The 18,520-nt window shown below is 48.7% G+C and overlaps 1 protein-coding gene across 2 annotated transcripts in view; it reads left to right on the forward strand.

Moving 5' to 3' along the window:
* The first annotated feature begins 4,119 nt into the window (after positions 1 to 4,119).
* Positions 4,120 to 18,520, forward strand: part of TGFB2 (transforming growth factor beta 2) — a 254,239-nt gene continuing 239,838 nt past the window's right edge. Inside the window, exon 1 of one of the 2 annotated variants that reach the window (XM_063919121.1) lies at positions 4,120 to 5,331. In XM_063919121.1, coding sequence (XP_063775191.1) covers positions 4,983 to 5,331 — 349 coding nt within the window. In that variant the 5' untranslated portion in view covers positions 4,120 to 4,982. Of the gene's footprint in view, positions 5,332 to 17,359; positions 17,848 to 18,520 lie in introns of those variants that run through there. The other variant, XM_063919122.1, reaches the window with a different exon arrangement.

Consider the following 18,520-nt stretch of genomic DNA (forward strand, 5'->3'; position numbering starts at 1 on the left):
CCTGCGAAGGGGAAACGTCTCGACATTCCCATCTGTACCCCCGGGATACTACTTGTAGGATCCAGGGGTCCTGTACGGTCTCAGCGCCATGCTGAGAACTTGTCAGACGCGGTGGAACGCTTCTGTTCCTGGGAATAGGCTGCCTGTTGCAGTCTTCTTCCCTTTCCTCTATCCCTGGGCAGATATGATCTTATAGGGACGAGAGGACTGAGGCTGAAAAGACGGTGTCTTTTTCTGCAGAGATGTGACTTAGGGTAAAAAACGGTGGATTTTCCAGCAGTTGCCGTGACCACCAGGTCCGATGAACCGACCCCAAACAAGTCCTCTTCCTTTATACGGCCATACTGTGCCGTTTGGAATCTGCATCACCTGACCACTGTCGTGTCCCTAACATCTTCTGGCAGTTATGGACATCGCGTTTATTCATGATGCCAGAGTGCAAATATCCCTCTGTGCATCTCGCATATATAGAAATGCTCTATAGTCAATAAAATACTGTCCCTGTCAAGGGTATCAATATTTTTAGTCAGGGAATCCGACCAAGCCACCCTAGCTCTGCACATCCAGGCTGAGGCGATCGCTGGCCGCAGTATAACACCAGTATGTGTGTATATACTTTTTATTATATTTTCCAGCCTTGTCAGCTGGTCCTTGAGGACGGCCCTATCTATAGACGGTACCGCCACTTGTTTTGATAAGCGTGTGAGCGCCTTATCCACCTTAAGGGGTGTTTCCCAACGCGCCCTAACTTCTGGCGGGAAAGGGTATACCGCCCATAATTTTCTATCGGGGGGGAACCCACGCATCATCACACACTTTATTTAATTTATCTGATTCAGGAAAAACTATGGTAGTTTTTTCACATCCCACATAATACCCTCTTTTGTGGTACTTGTAGTATCAGAAATACGTAACACCTCCTTCATTGCCTTTAACGTGTGGCCCTAATAAGGAATACGTTTGTTTATTCACCGTCGACACTGGATTCAGTGTCCCTGTCTGTGTCTGTGTCGACCGACTAAAGTAAACAGGCGTTTTAAAACCCTTGACGGTGTTTTTGAGACGTCTGGACCGTACTAATTGTTTGTCGGCCGTCTCATGTCGTCAACCGACCTTGCAGCGTGTTGACATTATCACGTAATTTCCTAAATAAGCCATCCATTCCGGTGTCGACTCCCTAGAGAGTGACATCACCATTACAGGCAATTGCTCCGCCTCCTCACCAACATCGTCCTCCTACCTGTCGACACACACGTACCGACACACAGCACACACACAGGGAATGCTCTGATAGAGGACAGGACCCACTAGCCCTTTGGAGAGACAGAGGGAGAGTTTGCCAGCACACACCAAAAACGCTATAATTATATAGGGACAACCTTATATAAGTGTTTTCCCTTATAGCATCTTAATATATATATAAGCATATCGCCAAATTAGTGCCCCCCCTCTCTGTTTTAACCCTGTTTCTGTAGTGCAGTGCAGGGGAGAGCCTGGGAGCCTTCCCTCCAGCATTTCTGTGAGGGAAAATGGCGCTGTGTGCTGAGGAGATAGGCCCCGCCCCTTTTTCGGCGGCCTCGTCTCCCGCTCTTAACGGATTCTGGCAGGGGTTAAATATCTCCATATAGCCTCCGGAGGCTATATGTGAGGTATTTTTAGCCAAAATAGGTATTCATTTGCCTCCCAGGGCGCCCCCCTCCCAGCGCCCTGCACCCTCAGTGACTGCCGTGTGAAGTGTGCTGAGAGGAAAATGGCGCACAGCTGCAGTGCTGTGCGCTACCTTTAGAAGACTGAGGAGTCTTCTGCCGCCGATTCTGGACCTCTTCTTACTTCAGCATCTGCAAGGGGGCCGGCGGCAAGGCTCCGGTGACCATCCAGGCTGTACCTGTGATCGTCCCTCTGGAGCTGATGTCCAGTAGCCAAGAAGCCAATCCATCCTGCACGCAGGTGAGTTCACTTCTTCTCCCCTAAGTCCCTCGTTGCAGTGATCCTGTTGCCAGCAGGACTCACTGTAAAATAAAAAACCTAAGCTAAACTTTCCTAAGCAGCTCTTTAGGAGAGCCACCTAGATTGCACCCTTCTCGGCCGGGCACAAAATCTAACTGGCTTGGAGGAGGGTCATAGGGGGAGGAGCCAGTGCACACCACCTGATCCTAAAGCTTTACTTTTTGTGCCCTGTCTCCTGCGGAGCCGCTATTCCCCATGGTCCTTTCAGGAACCCCAGCATCCACTAGGACGATAGAGAAATACACATGCTCACCATTCTTCCTGGGCCTATCTGAATCCCGGACATGGGTTGCAGAGACAACTTCAGGAGGTATGACACTCCGCATGGGCTCCTCATACTCCAGATAACTTGCAATATAGGGCTGCCCACCACCGGTTTTCCGAGCCGACTTGGCCTCCTTGGCCATTTTGGACTTGACACGTCGCTTTATGTCATAGTACCGTTTGCGGCACGTGTCCTCTGTCCGCTTGACCACCCCCTCACTATTGACAGCAGCAACTACTTTCGACCACAACACCGTCTTCCTCCGTGTTGGCACCTTGGCGGACTCAGGGCCAAATAGCTGCCTCTGATACTTCATCAGCTCACGCACCAATGCCACATTTTCAGCAAAACTAAACTTAACATTCCGTCCAGTCTTAGTAGTGGTGCGTGGCAGCGGAGCACTCTGACTATCACTATCACTTGAGGCTGCTGCAGCAACCTCACCCACCTCCTCCACCTCACTAACCTCACTAACACTCACCTCCTCCACCTGACCAACCTCCTCCCCCTCACTCACACCCTCCACCTCACTCACCTCAGCCACCTCTGAGTCACACATAATTGTGTGTCTAAACAGTTAACACAGGGAGAAAAAAAAGACAAACAACACACTCCTCCACTACCACTACACAACTCACACACACACACACACACACACACACACTGACAAAGGACTATAAAGAAAAATAACTTGGACTAAAAATGAGACAAAACTACAAAATACAAGACAAGAATGACAAGACGACTTTCAAACACAATACCACACTCAGAAATCGCTACCAACACTCCTCACCAAACCACAAATTCACCTACCTCCACAGCACAACCTCCCTCCTCCTCACCACTAACTAAACCCATGAGGTGCGGACGGTTTGGGGCGTATTTATATGGTTGCGCACAGACACTCCTACCATCTGAAACACAACCAATCACGAACGGGGGGTGAAAATCGAAACTGAAAGTGAAAATGCGACCGCGGGAAAAAAAAACCCTGCCGCGTTTAACTTAGGAAAAAAAACAGCAAATCCAACAAAAACACGTACGCAAACGACAATGACGGCCGTAAATGTGCCAAAAAAACACGACTGGCATCGACATCGGAAAACACGAAAACCATAAAGTCGACTGCTTCGTAACTTTGTGTATATGGGCCCTCATTCCGAGTTGTTCGCTCGCAAGCTGTTTTTAGCAGATTTACTCACGCTAAGCCGCCGCCTATTGGGAGTGAATCTTAGCATCTTAAAATTGCGAACGAAAGATTCGCAATATTGCGATAAGACATCTCTGTGCAGGTTCTGAGTAACTCGAGACTTACTCTGCCAGTGCGATCAGTTCAGTGCTTGTCGTTCCTGGTTTGACGTCACAAACACACCCAGCGTTCGCCCAGACACTCCTCCGTTTCTCCAGCCACTCCCGCGTTTTTCCCAGAAACTGTAGCGTTTTTTCCCACACGCCCCTAAAATGGCCTGTTTCCGCCCAGAAACACCCACTTCCTGTCAATCACATTACGATCACCAGAACGAAGAAAAAAACATGAGTAATATTCCTAACTGCATAGCAAATTTACTTGGCGCAGTCGCAGTGCGAACATTGCGCATGCGCATTAAGCGGAAAATCGCTGCGATGCGAAGAAAATTACCGAGCGAACAACTCGGAATGACCACCTTGGATTCAAAAAGTTGCATGAAAATGCACCCGATACAAAACGAGTTTAAACACTACACAAACCGACTCAAACACGAATATTAGTAAATATTGCCCCATGTCTGAGCGCAGCAGTGCTCCCTGTGGCAGTAGAGATGTACTGACGCATGAGTATTGCTGAGTGAGAGCTGAATAACAACAGTGCTGCAGCACCTACACAACACCCAGCAGAAGATTTAGCACAGCAGTATGCACAGAAGCCAGTAGTACCAGAAGTAGCAGCAAGTGTTTGGACATCTGGACTAATAGGACAGTGATTGTATCACAGAGAGGTGAGCAGCATGACACACATGCTCACTCACAGACACACATAGACTTGGGCTAGGCAGTGCAGATACTATTTTATTTAGTAGATCTGTAATGCTGGGCTGTGTTGTACTTTTACCTTTCATTTCACAGCATCAGATTCAGGGAGTGAGAATCCAGTGAAGTGAATGAGACGGTGAGAAGCCTAATGCAGCTGCTGGCTCTATTCTGTCTGTGTCTGACTCCTCCTTCCTGATCAACTAATCTTTGCCAAAGCTGTGACCTGAACGAAGGAATCATTCATGAACTACCCATCACTAGGCTGAGAGCCCTGATGTTCTGTGCAGGAGCAGTGTGTGCCGGGCAGGCGGGCAGTGAGGGAGTGTGTAACGGTCTGCACAGCCAGCTAGGAGGGGAGAGCACACACACACACTGACACACACACACACACTGACACACACACACACTGGAGGGGAGCTGCCCTGCTGCTGCACACTCTGCAGTGCTGGTGGAGGAGTCCTGGATGCAGCAGCTAGTACAGGACACGTCGGATCTGTCACCTACATGAAAACGCCTGTGTCCCCGGACCCTGTCACCCTCCCTCCACTCTCCCCGCTGGATATCACCCTCTGAGTTTGTTTGTTTTCTTCTTTTTCTTTTGTACTTTGGAAACTTTTGGGAAACTTTTGGAAACTTCTGGGAAAGTTCTGTGAAAGTTCTTGGAAAGTTCAGGGGAAGTTGTGTCGGTGGCTCCGGGAAGATGCACTGCTACCTCCTGAGCCTGCTCCTCGCCCTGGCCCTAGCCGCAGGGGCCCTCAGCCTGTCTACCTGCAGCACCCTGGACATGGATCAGTTCATGCGCAAGCGGATCGAGGCGATCCGGGGGCAGATCCTCAGCAAGCTGAAGCTCACCAGCCCCCCGGAGAAGTTCCCGGAGCCCGAGGAGGTGTCCCAGGATGTCATTGCCATCTACAACAGCACCAGGGACCTGCTGCAGGAGAAAGCCAACCAGAGGGCGATCCTGTGCGAGGCGGAGAGGACAGATGAGGAGTACTACGCCAAGGAAGTGTACAAGATAGACTTCCTGCCCCCTCCGTCCCCCATAGAAAGTAAGTGCCCCCCACCCCATGTGTGCTCTGTGCAATGTAGCAATGCTTCCTACTGACCCCCTGTTCTGTCTCAGCCAGTCTTCCCTGAGTGCCTATAGAATGACCCCCTCTCCTATACATTCCAGCAGTCTTCCCTGAGTGCCTATAGAATGACCCCCTCTCCTATACATTCCAGCAGTCTTCCCTGAGTGCCTATAGAATGATCCCCTCTCCTATACATTCCAGCAGTCTTCCCTGAGTGCCTATAGAATGACCCCCTCTGCTATACATTCCAGCAGTCTTCCCTGAGTGCCTATAGAATGACCCCCTCTCCTATACATTCCAGCAGTCTTCCCTGAGTGCCTATAGAATGACCCCCTCTGCTATACATTCCAGCAGTCTTCCCTGAGTGCCTATAGAATGACCCCCTCTCCTATACATTCCAGCAGTCTTCCCTGAGTGCCTATAGAATGACCCCCTCTCCTATACATTCCAGCAGTCTTCCCTGAGTGCCTATAGAATGACCCCCTCTGCTATACATTCCAGCAGTCTTCCCTGAGTGCCTATAGAATGACCCCCTCTCCTATACATTCCAGCAGTCTTCCCTGAGTGCCCATAGAATGACCCCCTCTCCTATACATTCCAGCGGATTTCCCTGGGTGCCTATAGAATGACCCCCTCTCCTATACATTCCAGCAGATTTCCCTAGGTGCCTATAGAATGACCCCCTCTCCTATTCACTCCTAGATGCAGCAGTCTTCCCTGGGTGCCTATAGAATGACCCCCTCTCCTATACATTCCAGCAGTCTTCCCTAGGTGCCTATAGAATGATCTTCCCCTCCCCCCATAGCCGCAGTGAGTACTGTACACTAGATGTAGCAACCTTCCCTGGTTGTATATTTAGTAACACAGTGTATATATATATATATATATATATAGATAGATATATATATATATATATATATATATATATATATATATATATATATCCTGTGTTGCACGTGATCCTCTATACACTAGCACTGTGTAAGGTAATTGTATTTTGCACTCTGCAGGTAGAGTTGCATGTACCTGTAGTAGACCCCCTGACATGACCCCTTCCACCAGGTACACAACGCTCTGCGCCAGGACTTCCCACCTAAGGTATGACTGCAGCCACCTGGGCTGAACACTCTTCTCATCAGTGGCTGCAGTCATGCCTTAGGTGGGAAGTCCAGGAGCGGAGCATTGTGTAGCCGGTGGAAGGACTGCTGTATGGATGTGTGGCACAGGTGACAATGCATTGTGCCAGGAGCGGAGCAATGTGTAGCCGGTGGAAGGACTGCTGTATGGATGTGTGGCACAGGTGACAATGCATTGTGCCAGGAGCGGAGCATTGTGTAGCCGGTGGAAGGACTGCTGTATGGATGTGTGGCACAGGTGACAATGCATTGTGCCAGGAGCGGAGCATTGTGTAGCCGGTGGAAGGACTGCTGTATGCATGTGTGGCACAGGTGACAATGCATTGTGCCAGGAGCGGAGCATTGTGTACCTGGTGGAAGGACTGCTGTATGGATGTGTGGCACAGGTGACAATGCATTGTGCCAGGAGCGGAGCATTGTGTACCTGGTGGAAGGACTGCTGTATGGATGTGTGGCACAGGTGACAATGCATTGTGCCAGGAGCGGAGCATTGTGTAGCCGGTGGAAGGACTGCTGTATGGATGTGTGGCACAGGTGACAATGCATTGTGCCAGGAGCGGAGCATTGTGTACCTGGTGGAAGGACTGCTGTATGGATGTGTGGCACAGGTGACAATGCATTGTGCCAGGAGCGGAGCATTGTGTACCTGGTGGTAGGACTGCTGTATGGATGTGTGGCACAGGTGACAATGCATTGTGCCAGGAGCAGAGCATTGTGTACCTGGTGGAAGGACTGCTGTATGGATGTGTGGCACAGGTGACAATGCATTGTGCCAGCTGCAGAGAATTGTGTACCTGGTGGAAGGACTGCTGTATGGATGTGTGGCACAGGTGACAATGCATTGTGCCAGGAGCGGAGCATTGTGTACCTGGTGGAAGGACTGCTGTATGGATGTGTGGCACAGGTGACAATGCATTGTGCCAGGAGCGGAGCATTGTGTACCTGGTGGAAGGACTGCTATATGGATGTGTGGCACAGGTGACAATGCATTGTGCCAGGAGCGGAGCATTGTGTAGCTGGTGGAAGGACTGCTGTATGGATGTGTGGCATAGGTGACAATGCATTGTGCCAGCTGCAGAGCATTGTGTACCTGGTGGAAGGACTGCTGTATGGATGTGTGGCACAGGTGACAATGCATTGTGCCAGGAGCTGAGCATTGTGTACCTGGTGGAAGGACTGCTGTATGGATGTGTGGCACAGGTGACAATGCATTGTGCCAGGAGCAGAGCATTGTGTACCTGGTGGAAGGACTGCTGTATGGATGTGTGGCACAGGTGACAATGCATTGTGCCAGGAGCGGAGCATTGTGTAGCCGGTGGAAGGACTGCTGTATGGATGTGTGGCACAGGTGACAATGCATTGTGCCAGGAGCGGAGCATTGTGTACCCGGTGGAAGGACTGCTGTATGGATGTGTGGCACAGGTGACAATGCATTGTGCCAGGAGCGGAGCATTGTGTACCTGGTGGAAGGACTGCTGTATGGATGTGTGGCACAGGTGACAATGCATTGTGCCAGGAGCGGAGCATTGTGTACCCGGTGGAAGGACTGCTGTATGGATGTGTGGCACAGGTGACAATGCATTGTGACAGGAGGGGAGCATTGTGTACCTGGTGGAAGGACTGCTGTATGGATGTGTGGCACAGGTGACAATGCATTGTGCCAGGAGCGGAGCATTGTGTACCTGGTGGAAGGACTGCTGTATGGATGTGTGGCACAGGTGACAATGCATTGTGCCAGGAGCGGAGCATTGTGTACCTGGTGGAAGGACTGCTGTATGGATGTGTGGCACAGGTGACAATACATTGTGCCAGGAGCAGAGCATTGTGTAGCCGGTGGAAGGACTGCTGTATGGATGTGTGGCACAGGTGACAATGCATTGTGCCAGGAGCGGAGCATTGTGTACCTGGTGGAAGGACTGCTGTATGGATGTGTGGCACAGGTGACAATGCATTGTGCCAGGAGCCAGGTTCTGGTGTTAGCTGATGGGCGCTGGATTATGATAGTAAATGCAGATTGGGAAGTGACCTGCAGACCAGAGAGGTTTGCACTGTGCTGTTGGCGGCTGGTGACAGAATGAGCCCCTTTCTAGCTCACTAGAGGCTCTTATGTGAGAAGGAAACTTTAGGAGGTTGCATATGAGTTAAATCCAAGTGACATCACCTCTGGTTTGGTTTCTGTCTCCCACACAATCTGCATCCAGGAGTCAGCAGTGAGGTCACCATAGGGGGCTGCGAGCTCCCTGCACTTCCAGCAGTGATACACAGTAACATGTTACACGATTGTCTGTGGGAGCAGTTATTGTGTTACTACACCACATCTGTAGCAGATTGCCTCACAGCGACATGTGGCCTCTTGTCACATTTACTGGCTATCTGAGGGTGATATAAGAGGGTGATCTACAACCACAGGAAGCCTGTCACTCTGTGCTACAAACAGCAGAACTGAGAAGGATTGTGCTGGAGAGTGACAGAATGCTATTTGGGACTTGTAGTTGTTAAAACTCATTGATCAAATTACACAGCAATACATCAGTACTCCTGTTACTCTTGCCTGAAGGGTCATATACTCCTGTTACTCTTGACTGAAGGGTCATATACTCCTGTTACTCTTGCTTGAAGGCTCATATACTCCTGTTGCTCCTGCCTCAAGGTTAATACTCCTGTTACTCCTGCATGAAGGATAATACTTCTGTTACTCCGGCATGAAGGGTGGTACTCCTGTTACTCCTGGCTAATGGGTAATGCTTTTGTTAGTCTTGTCTGAAGGGTAATACTCCTGCTGAAGTGTGGTACTCCTGTTACTCCTACCGGAGGGTGGTACTCCTGTTACTCCTGTCTGAAGGGTAATGCTCCTGTTACTCCTGCTGAAGGGTAGTACTCCTGTTACTCCTGCTTGAAGGGTAGTACTCCTGTAATGCTCTTTAGAATAATACTTCTGTTACTCCGGCATGAAGGGTGGTACTCCTGTTACTCCTGGCTAATGGGTAATGCTCTTGTTAGTCTTGTCTGAAGGGTAATACTCCTGCTGAAGTGTGGTACTCCTGTTACTCCTGCCGGAGGGTGGTACTCCTGTTACTCCTGCCTGAAGGGTAATGCTCCTGTTACTCCTGCTGAAGGGTAGTACTCCTGTTACTCCTGCTTGAAGGGTAGTACTCCTGTAATGCTCTTTAGTGTCTGCTGCCTGTTTTATAGCTACAGCTAAAGCAATGGTAGCATTGGGCTACAAGATAGCCCAATGCTACATACAAGATAGCCCAATGCTACATACAAGATAGCCCAATGCTACATACAAGATAGCCCAATGCTACCGTACAAGATAGCCCAATGCTACCGTACAAGATAGCCCAATGCTACCATAGCCCATTGCTACCGTACAAGATAGCCCAATGCTACCGTACAAGATAGCCCAATGCTACCGTACAAGATAGCCCTATGCTACCATAGCCCAATGCTACCGTACAAGATAGCCCAATGCTACCGTACAAGATAGCCCAATGCTACCGTACAAGATAGCCCAATGCTACCGTACAAGATAACCCAATGCTACCATACAAGATAGCCCAGTGCTACCATACAAGATAACCCAATGCTACTGGGAATGGTAGATGCATGCTTAGAAATGATCAGAGATGCTGTAGAGCATCATGTAAAGTACAACTGTCAATCATGGACAACTTAAAATATTTTATCATAAAAAGAGAAATTGTCGTTCTTACCTAACAAGAGGTTCTGATGCAGCTGCAGTGTGTGGCTGTGGTCACATACAGAGACCAGTTCCAGGTGCTCCACTATTTCTGCATTCACCTGCTGCAGCGCATTTCATTCTATTGTAGTGCAGGAATGTGATACCATTGTCTCATTACCTGCTACAGCCCTATGGATATTTCTAATACATGTTATAATTGCATAATATGTCATTAGAGTGTACTCAGTGCCTCAGCGTTTATAGAGAAATGACTGCACTCCTGTAGTTACACACATCGTGCAGTCACCAAATATGCAAATCCTGAAAACAATGAACACAACTGAGCATATAGTTTTGTAGTATACACACATATGGAAATGTAACTGGGGACTATATAGTGGAATTAAGGTGCAGTCACTTCATATCCCAATAGAGGGCGCCAGAAGCCCATCGTGCCTCTATGAGGCTTGCTGCATATCATACAAATATTACACTGCTGTCTAATTACAATGGTGAGAGTGAGGATTTTCACAAGCTGTCCAAATCAATTTCAGTGACCATAAAAGATTAGGACAAATTATTCAAACTCCGGAACTTGGGCTACAATGTATCTTAAAAGTAGTTCAGTGGGCCTTCTGAAAAACAAAACAAACAAAAACAAACAAACAAAATAATAATAATAATAAAAAACTAAATAAATATATATATATATATATACTGTATATCTATCTACATTTCTACACACACACACGCACGCATGTACACAGGCGTGTGTTCCCAGTTAAGCAGAGCCTCTCGTGACTTCCCCTTTATATGTGGTCACAATATTCAAGTGAAATGTTTAAAAATAACAATTCTGTAAAGCATAAAATAAATAACACGTTACGCAAACAGTATAACGTTCAGCACAAGGTCAAACGTTGAAGCTGGTAGCATGGGAAAGACTAGTAGTTCATCTTTACAATGCAGCCATTAGCCAGCAGGGCTCAGCTATTTGGGAACTATTACAAATATGCTCTAATTATACCCGTTGGAAGCTATGTGCCGCGACGCTGATCGTCCTCGCTAAGCCATTTTGGAAGATATTTTTAGCAGTTGTCAGATTTAAAAGAAAAACTCTGAAAGTCAGTGTAAATAGCCCGAGGCATAGTTCGCTTTAAATATTATCTTTGGCAAAGTACGCCATTTATATATAGCTAATACGGATAGACGTGGCACCGGGCCAATCTTCCAGGATACATTTTAGACAAGAAAAGTATTTAAGGGAGATATAAATTATTATGTCAACTTCTCAGGAAGATTCTAATAGTTTTCCGTGGTGTTCATCCATCGTTCACGTGCTGTTATAACGAGTCAGACATTTAGCTAAGGGCTTACCGGCCGTTTTATAAACTAGTTACATATCTCATTCCTTTTGTCAGCGTGCTTAAGTTGGGCTTAGAGAAATGTAAGTGTTCTATGAAGCTCACGCATTATACAACGCCGTTCTCCCTTCCTCTGGATATACCACATATTCTCCTGCAGAAATAAAGAGCTCTGCGTCGTCTGCATTTCAGAACGTGATCTGAACTCTTCTCAAGGTTTCTCTTCACAGTAAACGTTTGACGTTTCTTTCCCTCCCTGCAGCAAACGATATATTAATGGGATCTGAGACACTTTTTATTCCTGCATTTTTTATTTTTCCCTGTATAAGTCCTCACTGTACCCCAGCGTTTTGTCTTTTACCTCCTGTGTCCTTTTACATCAGGGATGGGAGAACCTTTGACCCTCCAGCTGCTGTTGAACTACACATCCTAGCATGCCCTGCAACAGTTTTAGCATGGCCAGATAGCAAAACTGTAGCGGGACATGCTGGTATGTGTAGTTCAACAACAGCTGGAGGGCCACAGGTTCTCCACCCCTGTTTTACATACACAGCACGATGGCCACAGGAACCGATAAAAATGTTTGTACAACCGGATTAATAACTAAAGGAGGAAGTCGCCTAACAGGGCGGTAGCGGCATGTTCCGACCGAGAAAGTCTAAACTATCTGAATGACCTGAGAGACTGTAGTCGCTCGTTCACTTCGTCCTCACAGCAAGGCCCTGTATCTTGGCTGTCCTCATAACATCAAGTAACGAATTGCAACATCTCGGTGTCAGAGTGGTCTAAGCAATCTGCTTTATATGTGAAACTGTTACACTGTTTATGTTTTATCTTCTATCAGATAAAGCAGAAATCCTATGTAGAAGATTTCACCTTATGGCCATGAGTCATGTTCTCAGCTGTCCTCCTATGTATGATTATCTCCTTTTCAAGATCTTCTTAGGAGGGAAAATAAGTATGGCTGCCAGCCACACACAGGCTCTCAGCATGTCAGGTGATTGTAGAGGGATGAGAAGGAGGGGGAGGATGTTACAGTGCATACAGAGCTCAGAGGGGTCTTCCAAAGCCTCTCTGCACTACCTTATGTACTGGTTGATTCATGAATCCCATACAGTGTATGCAGATTGCCAGTGAATATGTGACAAAGGATTAATCACTGGACATGGTCTGCAATGCTCTTTGTCCCTGATGTTGGCCTTGGTCAGGTTCAGCAGTAGGGCCACCGTTCTCGCTGCACCTACCTGTGGTACACACCCACAGTGTGCAGATTATTATAATGGAGTCCTTGCAGCCTCAACCAGATTCCCTGAAATGGCGCTGTGGCCTGCTCAATCAGGGCTGCAGTGTTGAGCGGTGGACGGCGCAGATGAAGAGACTGAAGATCTGATTCCTCTAGCTCTTCTCTTTGCGCCACCTGGGGAGTGGAGACGTTGAGGGGAATTCAGTTAATATCATTGCCCGATCTCCCGTCTGAAGTGTCGGGAGCTCACAGGGGTGATATTCAATTGATGTTGTTTATCACGCTTATCGCGCCCACTAATACTGTAGGTGTGATCACAAAAGTGCCGTTTGGCTGCCCACACAGGTCACTTTTCTCACATTTCAGCTTGCCAGCATGGTGGGCTGTGAGAAGAATTGGGTCTCGCCGCGACTCAGCGCTCCTGAACAGAGAAACAATTAAAATACACCCATTGTGCGCACGGTATTATGTTATGTCAGATGCTGTGTGCGTGATGTAATATTCGCGCATTCACTGCCCAGATGTTCCACTCAACGCATAAGGGAGTAACCGTAGGAGAGGAGGGTTGTTCGGCTTGCACCCCACCTCCCTCCCTTCCTTACACATCCCCTGTACTTGAAGTTCAGAACTTCCTTTCAGTTGCTGTTAAAAAAACACTTGGTGCCCCTCTCTGGGCTCAGGGCTAGGGTGCCCCCTCTGGGCTCAGGGCTAGGGTGCCCCCTCTGGGCTCAGGGCTAGGGTGCCTCCTCTGGGCTCAGGGCTAGGGTGCCCCCTCTGGGCTCAGGGCTAGGGTGCCCCCTCTGGGCTCAGGGCTAGGGTGCCCCCTCTGGGCTCAGGGCTAGGGAGCCCCCTCTGCGCTCAGGGCTAGGGTGCCCCCTCTGGGCTCAGGGCTAGTGTGCCCCTTTTGGGCTCAAGGCTAGGGTGCCCCCTCTGCGCTCAGGGCTAGGTTGCTCCCTCTGCGCTCAGGGCTAGGTTGCCCCCTCTGCGCTCAGGGCTAGGTTGCTCCCTCTGGGCTCAGGGCTAGGGTGCCCCCTCTGTGCTCAGGGCTAGGTTGCTCCCTCTGTGCTCAGGGCTAGGTTGCTCCCTCTGGGCTCAGGGCTAGGTTGCTCCCTCTGGGCTCAGGGCTAGGTTGCTCCCTCTGGGCTCAGGGCTAGGGTGCCCCCTCTGGGCTCAGGGCTAGGGTGCCCCCTCTGGGCTCAGGGTTAGGGTGCCCCCTCTGGGCTCAGGGTTAGGGTGCCCCCTCTGGGCTCAGGGCTAGGGTGCCCCCCTGGGCTCAGGGTTAGGGTGCCCCCTCTGCACTCAGGGCTAGGGAGCCCCCTCTGCGCTCAGGGCTAGAGTGCCCCTCTGGGCTCAAGGCTAGAGTGCCCCCCTCTGTGCTCAGGGCTAGGGTGCCCCCCTCTGTGCTCAGGGCTAGGGTGCCCCCTCTGGACTCAGGGCTAGGGTCCCCCCTCTGGGCTCAGGGCTAGGGTGCCCCCTCTGGGCTCAGGGCTAGGGTGCCCCTTTTGGGCTCAAGGCTAGGGTGCCCCCTCTGTGCTCAGTGCCAGGATGCCCCCTCTGCGCTCAGGGCTAGGTTGCCCCCTCTGCGCTCAGGGCTAGGTTGCCCCCTCTGCGCTCAGGGCTAGGGTGCCCCCTCTGCGCTCAGGGCTAGGTTGCTCCCTCTGGGCTCAGGGCTAGGTTGCTCCCTCTGGGCTCAGGGCTAGGTTGCTCCCTCTGGGCTCAGGGCTAGGTTGCTCCCTCTGGGCTCAGGGCTAGGTTGCTCCCTCTGGGCTCAGGGCTAGGTTGTTCCCTCTGGGCTCAGGGCTAGGTTGCTCCCTCTGGGCTCAGGGCTAGGTTGCCCCTGTGGGCTGAGGGCTAGGTTGCCCCTCTGGGCTCATGTCTAGGGTGCTCCCTCTGGGCTCAGGGCTAGGGTGCCCCCTCTGCACTCAGGGCTAGGTTGCTCCCTCTGGGCTCAGGGCTAGGGTGCCCCCTCTGTGCTCAGGGCTAGGTTGCTCCCTCTGGGCTCAGGGCTAGGGTGCCCCCTCTGCGCTCAGGGCTAGGTTGCTCCCTCTGGGCTCAGGGCTAGGGTGCCCCCTCTGCACTCAGGGCTAGGTTGCTCCCTCTGGGCTCAGGGCTAGGGTGCCCCCTCTGCACTCAGGGCTAGGTTGCTCCCTCTGGGCTCAGGGCTAGGGTGCCCCATCTGCACTCAGGGCTAGGTTGCTCCCTCTGGGCTCATGGCTAGGGTGCCCCCTCTGCACTCAGGGCTAGGTTGCTCCCTCTGGGCTCATGGCTAGGTTGCCCCTCTGGGCTCATGTCTAGGGTGCCCCCTCTGCGCTCAGGGTTAGGTTTCCCTCCCAGGCATAGGCTGCCCTAGGCCCATGAAACGCTTCCTGCAATGTGATGAGTACACGGTAACAGCGTTCCCTCACAGGCCATGCCGCTTACTGTAATTTGTACACATCATTTATTTATGAAGGGAAAGATAAACTAATGAGATTTAGTGTAATCGGGAAGTTTATCTTGTATTGCTTATTTACATTTATCGGCACACTTACAGTGTATAGACGTGTCACAGTGTACAGACGTGTCACAGTGTACAGTGTACAGACGTGTCACAGTGTACAGTGTATAGACGTGTCACAGTATACAGTGTATAGACGTGTCTGAGGGAACTTGTCACATTATTGCTCTGTCACAGTAAATGCTTTTTTCTTTGTTGTGTTTTTCTGTGAAATGTTGGAAAGTTGTCAAAAGTTTCTGTCTACAATAGTAAATCTCCTGTATTATTTCTCCATGTCATGTACTCCTGTTACTGGTCACTAGCAATGGAACGCAGTGTATACCGACATCAGGACGATATTATATACTGACATGGGGGATTGTGCAGTATGCTGACATGAGGACTATATTATATACTTACATGGGGGATTATACTGTATACTGATATGAGGATTGTATTATATACTGACATGGGGGATTGTACTGTATACTGACATGAGGACTATATTATATACTTACATGGGGGATTATACTGTATACTCATATGAGGATTGTATTATATACTGACATGGGGAATTGTACTGTATACTGACATGAGGATGATATTATATACTGACATGGGGGATTGTGCTGTATACTGATGTGAGGATTATATTATATACTGACATGGGGGATTATACTGTATACTGACATGAGGATGATATTATATACTGACATGGGGGATTGTGCTGTATACTGACATGAGGATGATATTATATACTGACATGGGGGATTGTGCTGTATTCTGATGTGAGGATTGTATTATAAACTGACATGGGGGATTGTACTGTATACTGACATGAGGATGATATTATATACTGACATGGGGGATTGTGCTGTATACTGATATGAGGATTGTATTATATACTGACATGGGGGATTGAACTGTATACTGACATGAGGATGATATTATATACTGACATGGGGGATTGTGCTGTATACTGATGTGAGCATTGTATTATATATATATACTGACATGGGGGATTGTGCTGTATTCTGATGTGAGGATTGTATTATAAACTGACATGGGGGATTGTACTGTATACTGACATGAGGATGATATTATATACTGACATGGGGGATTGTGCTGTATACTGATGTGAGGATTGTATTATATATATATATATATATATATATATATATATATATATATATATATATATATATAATATATATACTGACATGGGGGATTATACTGTATACTGACATGAGGCCAATATTATATACTTACATGGGGGATTGTGCTGTATACTGACATGGGGATGATATTATATACTGACATGGGGGATTGTGCTGTATACTTATGTGAGGATTATATTAAATATACTGACATGGGGGATTGTGGTGTATAGAGATGTGAGGACTATATTACTGTATATACTGACAGGGGAGATTGTACTGTATACTGACATAAGGACAATATTATATACTTACATGGGGGATTGTGCTGAATACTGGTGAGAGGAGTGTCTTATACTGACATGGCGGATTATACTGTATACTGACATGAGGACGATATTATATACTGACATGGGGGATTGTGCTGTATCACTCCACCAATCTCTCTGACAAGGCAAATCACACAAAGCTATATCACTCCTCCCCTTTTTCTGATGGGACAAATCACACTGAGCTGTATCACTCCACCGATCTCTCTCTGATAGGGCAAATCACATGGAGCTCTATCACTCCTCACCTTTCTCTAACAGGACACATCACACAACGCTGTATCACTCCGCCCCACTTTCTCTGATAGGACAAAGCACACTGAGCTGTACCACTCCGCCCCTCTTACTCTGACAGGACAAATCACACAAAGCTATATCACTCCGCCCCTTTCTCTGACAGGACAAATCACACAGAGCTGTATCACTCCGCCCCTCTTCCTCTGACAGGATAAATCACATGGAGCTGTATCACTCCGCCCCTTTTCCTCTGACAGGACAAATCACACAGAGATGTGTCCCCCTGGTCCTCTATCACCGACAGGACAATTCACACAGAGCTATGTCACTCCGCCCCTCTTCCTCTGACAGGACAAATCAGAGCTGTGTCACTCCGGCCCTCTATCTCTGACTGGACAAATAACACGGAGCTGTATAACTCCTCCCCTTTGTCTGACAGGACAAATCAGAGCTGTATCACTCCGCCCCTCTTCCTCTGATAGGACAAATCACACAGAGCTGTATCACTTCGCCCCTTTCTCTGACAGGACAAATTACAGGGAGCTGTATCACTCCGCCCCTTCCTCTGACAGGACAAATCACACAGAGCTGTATCACTCCGCCCCTTCCTCTGACAGGACAAATCACACAGATCTGTATCACTCCGCCCCTTCCTCTGACAGGACAAATCACACAGATCTGTATCACTCCGCCCCTTTCTCTGACAGGACAAATCACACAGAGCTGTTTTACTCCCGGTATTATCTCCCTATCCTGCTCCCTTCACTATGACGTGAGTGGGATGCCGTAGATCCACCCAGTCTTCCAGGGGTTGCGTGGGACTTCCTAAAAAAGTAAGAGACTCTCACACCTTCCAGAACAATAGGTAAGTATAAATGGCATTTTGAGTTTATACAATTACACGGTATGGTGTTTATCATAAAGATAATATTGTTTATTGTTTTCCTGAATAATTTCTACAAATGTGGCGGGTTGTATTCATGGCAGCATTTTCCGTGGCTTGGTGGCATGTCATAACCAAAGGGGCTAGCCAAAGGAGGAAGCATTAATAGCGTACTCTTTAACCAAATGTGGCAACCATAGATAGGAAAGGGAATTATGAAGTGGTGGGGATATTTATATTCTGCCTCAATGGTTTCAGCAACTTACAGTATTTAGCAACCCTCAGACATCAGTAAAGGATGTCTCTTATATAGTATTCCTCTCATTCTAAAGCGCTCCCATCCACTTAGCAGCGGAGGCGGCCATTTTGTGTTCTGATTCACTCTTCATACAGCCAATCAGTACACTAGGATCCAGCAACAGCAAAGAACCACGGTTGTGATTGGTGTTCATACTTACCAATGAAATTGATGGAGTGCACTGAAGCCACTAGATTGATATGAGGGGTGGGTGTTGGGGGCACTCACACAGTAATCGCCTCCTGGTCGCAGTAACCTGTTTGCAGCCACGGGACCGCAGTTTTACGTCGCAGGGCGCCGATTCAAGTTTTAATATTTTTTCTCAATCGCTCGTGATGATAAAACTAATGTTTGATG

This window comes from Pseudophryne corroboree, chromosome 4 (genome assembly GCF_028390025.1).
Source record: "Pseudophryne corroboree isolate aPseCor3 chromosome 4, aPseCor3.hap2, whole genome shotgun sequence".
Classification (NCBI taxonomy): Eukaryota; Metazoa; Chordata; class Amphibia; order Anura; family Myobatrachidae; genus Pseudophryne; species Pseudophryne corroboree.